At 38.0% G+C, this 5,053-nt stretch overlaps 1 protein-coding gene across 1 annotated transcript; it reads right to left on the minus strand.

The window, feature by feature from the left end:
- Positions 1–973: 973 nt before the first annotated feature.
- Positions 974–3,628, minus strand: LOC122770681 (ependymin-like). The gene is made up of 6 exons (XM_044027678.1): positions 3,509–3,628; positions 3,339–3,373; positions 3,099–3,233; positions 2,614–2,797; positions 2,004–2,091; positions 974–1,307 (listed from the first exon to the last, which is right to left on the minus strand). The coding sequence occupies exons 1-6, from the start codon at positions 3,582–3,584 to the stop codon at positions 1,154–1,156; spliced, it is 672 nt and encodes a 223-aa protein (XP_043883613.1). The 5' UTR covers positions 3,585–3,628; the 3' UTR covers positions 974–1,153.
- Positions 3,629–5,053: the final 1,425 nt, after the last annotated feature.

Consider the following 5,053-nt stretch of genomic DNA (forward strand, 5'->3'; position numbering starts at 1 on the left):
TGTTAATAGATATTTTACTGTATATAATACATATTCTGTCCGATGTGTTCATCCTCTCTGGTCGTCCACATTCTTCGTGCCCCTCTGAACTTGCTTCTTCGGGCACTGTAATTGCTGAGTGTGCGTGGTTGGTGGTGGTTGGCTTGATGAGCCATAGAACAATGAAGACAATACTTTTGTTCACCTTAAATATCATTTCCACATTTCACGCAAAACTATGTGATGTATAGCAGCAGCTTGGGATTATTTGTTGCTATTAATGCTATTGATTAAATACCTGGAAGGAACATTTCATTTCACAACCTGCAAAAGCAGATAGAGTGGTTTACTGTCAATAAAAGTAATTTACATGTCAGTTTCACAGCAAAGATGGGGAAAAAATGGGGGTTTAATTTTCAATTTGGTACTCTTTGGAGATATTGGATGAGATAACATGAAGGTTTTAGGCAGAAAAATAATCATGTTTGGGGTTGTTTGGGGTTGGTGTGTAACATGACATAGAGGTTTGTGTTATTTTAAAATGAATATTCATTAAGAAAAAATAGTCATGATTTCAAACATGTTTTGTGGTTTCACTTATTTCTCCACATGACTCAGCCATAACATTAAAAGACACAGTCTTCTTTTAAAAAAATAACATACATTTAAGATAAAATAATAATAATAATAATAATAATAATAATAATAATAATACTCTGTGTAAAATAAATTAACCATGACTCTAATCGTGTGAATTTTCCTTTGAGGACAATATAAAAATAGCTGTCGACACAACAGCGACTCTAATTTAATTTCAAAACAATAAACAGCCTACAATGGCAAACAGACGTTGGTGTCATTTGTTTTCATTGTTGATTGACTGACATCACATTGTTCTCCATGCGTCAGTGTAAAGAACATTTACCGGTTACAATTTTATTGATAATTTATTTTCCTCATGCATAAGTACAATAAGTACAGTACAAGGAAAATGCTTTTAAACAATTTTATTTAAGCTGTTAATTAAATGTCTCCCTCTCTCACCTAGTTATCTGCGATTAGGGTCAAAAACAGAAACACATTGGGAAGTTGGCTTCATATTCCACTGGATGATTTTGGTTAAATTTGGCCCTAGCGCACTGACAGGTGATCATTTTTGCTAAGATGCTCCACATTACACTAGTTTTTCCTTGCTCTGCGTGGCCAGAGACTCCAGGGCAGTGAAAAAGGTGTGTGGTGTCTCGGTTTCCTCCAGTTGAGCCTTGGCACATAAGAAAGGTGGGATGTATTCCATTGGGTCAACTTGACCCAGGACCCAGTTGAAGGTGCTGAAATATATATATAACAAAATTACTTGTGATACTCAATTATTATAGAAATTATATTAGATACAAGCAGGAGGCCTGACCCAATCTGACAAAAGCTTTTACAGAAATGATCAATGATGCTTTCACTGATGCTCTTTCAGCCTCAATTGATCCAGGTTGTGGCATACGTTTGATTTCGGTGCAGTTTTTCCACAGTTATAGATAAAGCGTGAAGCATCAGAGCACAGTGCTGGATGCCTGCACAACATTTAGTCAAGATTACTGTGAGATGCCGTCAATGTCCTGCTTTCCTGTTATCAGTCAATCTGCGATGTGTGACATTAAACTGTTGTGTAAGTTCTATTCTGTCTTAATCAGTGATGCAGCTTATTTAACCCTTAGAACACAGAGAATTTCCAACCTAGGGCAATACTATACAATATACTATATACTATATATCTGAGCAAAAAGTAGCCAAAATGTTTAAAATCGGATTGAATTTGTGAAATTTGGAAAAACGTCACAGTTCAAAGTTCACTTGGTCTAATTTTGTGACGTCTGCACAAGCCTATAAATGCACACACCCAGGAAGTCCATATAAGGAGTTGTGTAATTATTCCCAAGGCAATCTACACGGCACAGATCTGTGTCGCGTGACCGCCAAGGGTTAAGTGTTTCTGTCTGTGTTGCTATGGTGAAGTGGGTCCAGCTCCTCACCTGATGGTGGTCCATCCAGACGCTGGAGTGAAGGCGGTGTAGGTCATTGGGATGCAGCCAATCTCAGAGAAGACAGTTGAGTATGTGCCTGAGGACATGAAAGAAACAGTTACACATGAGATTGTTTTCATTACTTAGCTTTCTTTCGTGTAAGATTGTTATTTAACCCTGAGAACACAGAGCATTTTGGCTGCTTTTTTCCATTTTTTAAAATGTACAGTAGATACAGAGGGTATCAGGTTAGGGTTAGGACAGGTAAATTGGTGTTACTTAAGGTCCCTGAGTGAGTGAGAAAGTTGAAGCATTTGTGACCTTTGACCCATGTCGACTGATACATTATGTGTTTACATATTTCATTTTGTCAGCACTTTCTTTTGTAAAGGTTTAATTAAAAACTTTCTTGCATGACACAAGAAAGAACCCCAGCCTTGTTAAAAACGTAACTAATTAACTTTTACTCTGAGTACATTTTAAACAAGCTACTTTTTTACTTTAACTTGAGTACATTTTTAGACCAGTACTTTTACTAATACTTAGGTAAAATTTTATCAAAGTAGTGATACTTTTACTTGAGTAGAATATTTCAGTACCCTTTCAACCTCTCTCTTACCGTTGTTTGGCAGCTTCCCATGCCAGTTGTTGATTAACACACCCATTCCCCAGGAGGAGGAGGAGCCCATGAACACCTGACCCAATAGTTCAGCATCCTCAGGCACATGCATGGGGATGAAGGAGATATCGAGGGGCTTCTTCTTGCAAGAGAATTTGCGCCAGTTGATCTCATAATAGATTTTCTGAAAGGAGAAGCAAAATGAGCGCTTGCTGTGTCTTTGAATATGTTCAGTATGTTTTGTCATGACTAAGGCTTTGTCTTCATTGTGTTTTATATTTATTCATTTAGAACACAGATCACTTAGGCTGCTTATGTTTAAATGTACAGTATATACAGAATGTGTCGGATATCCTATTTCTCAGCACAACCTAGGCAATCTGATGATTTTTCGACAGTCATTTACAAAATAAGACACCAGTGAACACTTCCACTTAGTATGTAAATAGTTTTATAACATGATGTATTCACAGAAAGTTAAATACCTGGTTGAAAAGCATCAGCTGGTCCATGCCAGTGGACTGATTGTTAGCAATGGCATAGTTTTTCACACGCATCCTCTGTCCAAAAGCATCGTAGCTTATTGTTCCAGTGGACATCCAGTGTCCTTCGCCAGCCATCTGAACGAGATGGAGTAGAAAGGGAAGAGTGAGACATCAATGGGCAAACAACTCCACCCAGGAGAGATTAGGAAAGTTTATCTGTGAGGCACATCAGCGACTCACCACGGAGAAGCCCCCACTCATCAGTGGAGGAGAAACTGCATGGGGAAGAGGAAAAATAATGCAAAACTCTGTTGCTCAGGAATTTCTCACACAGTTCAGAAAACAAACAGAAAAAGTGTAAAATAGTTCACATCATTAAAGTACATTAAAAAACAACATTAAATACTCACCGCAGTGTTTCGGTGCCTGCGTGGCAGCTAGTGCCAGCAGCAGGCTGAGGCAGCACAACACAAAGATGGAGTTCATGATGAGAAGAAGAAGCTGGAGAAGAACCTGAGAATGACACGCTCCTCCATAAATATACACACACACACCGGCCCACAGCTGGCCGCGCTCACACCACACATCACATGGGTTTCACGCCCTCCTTGGTGTGACACACGAGCATTACGACGACGATGCAACGCGTGATATTTTTGTTTTCCGTTCATCAGATTTTATGGAATTATACTTGCCCTTTAGTCTGAGTGCAGTTTTTTTAGTTGCTGGCTCGTGAGTTTTGATAATGTGATATAATATAATATAATAAGTGTACATCAGGATTTGAGGAGTACCCCCATTTGTAAATAATCCCATAATACACCTGCTTTTTTTCTCAGCCTTCAGCACGCCTCCTTGTTTACTTGAAGCACACTTTTGCTTTGTCGTTTACCGACCCTTCCTTCTTTAAATAACGACAGGTGGTGAGAGGGTGGTGCAGAAAGAGAGAATAGAACAAAAAATTAGTTTTGACCCTAGAGTTTAAGTCAAATCCTAGAAAACTCTGCCCCTGTTCTCCCGTAACCACACATTGTAAAGCCTGTTTGACACCATCAGTTTCGTGCATGTTATTTATCGCTCCTGGTCTTCACATCCTAGGCCAGTGCTCTTTTTACCTGAACATAATTTTCCAATGTGTGACAACAAATTTGACAATAGCGACATGTTTGTTGGCTCTCCCATACTCCACTCGAAACAAGAAACACCTGGGTTCTCAGATCTGTGCATGTGAATAACAGAGTTATCGTTTGGTTCATAAAATATCAGAAAACTTTAAATAAAATCTAGGAAGTGACGATGTTCTCAAACGTCTTGTTTTGTCCACAAACCATAATGATTCACTTTTAAAGATTTCTTTGTTATATGAAGCAAAAAAATTAAAGAAAATATTCACATTTAATAAGCTAAAATAATCTGAAATCTTATTCGAACCGATTAATCGATTATCAAAATAGTTTGCGTTTGCATTTAGTAATCGATTGATCGATTATCAATCGATTATCGATTAGTAATAGTTTCAGCTCTACTTCAGCTGTCAAAGTGAAACAGAGCAAACGTGGAGTCTGCGTGTGCCTTTGACCTTATCGTGACAACATGGAAAAGCAAACATCAGCGAGAAAATGATGACTCTGCAGGTGAGAAACAAACACGTACAAACTAAACCGCTCCAAAACAAAAGCTCAGGATCCTCTGACAAAAAAAAACATGAAAATTAAAATCAAATAACACATATCACAACATGTTATGCATATCGTGTTTATTTTCTAATATGCACGTCACATTAGCATCTCTTCATATTTAGATTCCCTTGGAACATCGAGGTGGATGGAAATCATGAAACCAAACGTGTTCTAAGCAAAAGGAATTCTTCAAAATTACTCAGTGCAAAAACTGCTAGTCAAGTTAATTTAAACAAAAACAGCTCCCATCTCCAGATTTAAAAACAAAAAACAACA

Source organism: Solea senegalensis, linkage group LG6, assembly GCF_019176455.1.
Source record: "Solea senegalensis isolate Sse05_10M linkage group LG6, IFAPA_SoseM_1, whole genome shotgun sequence".
NCBI lineage: Eukaryota > Metazoa > Chordata > Actinopteri > Pleuronectiformes > Soleidae > Solea > Solea senegalensis.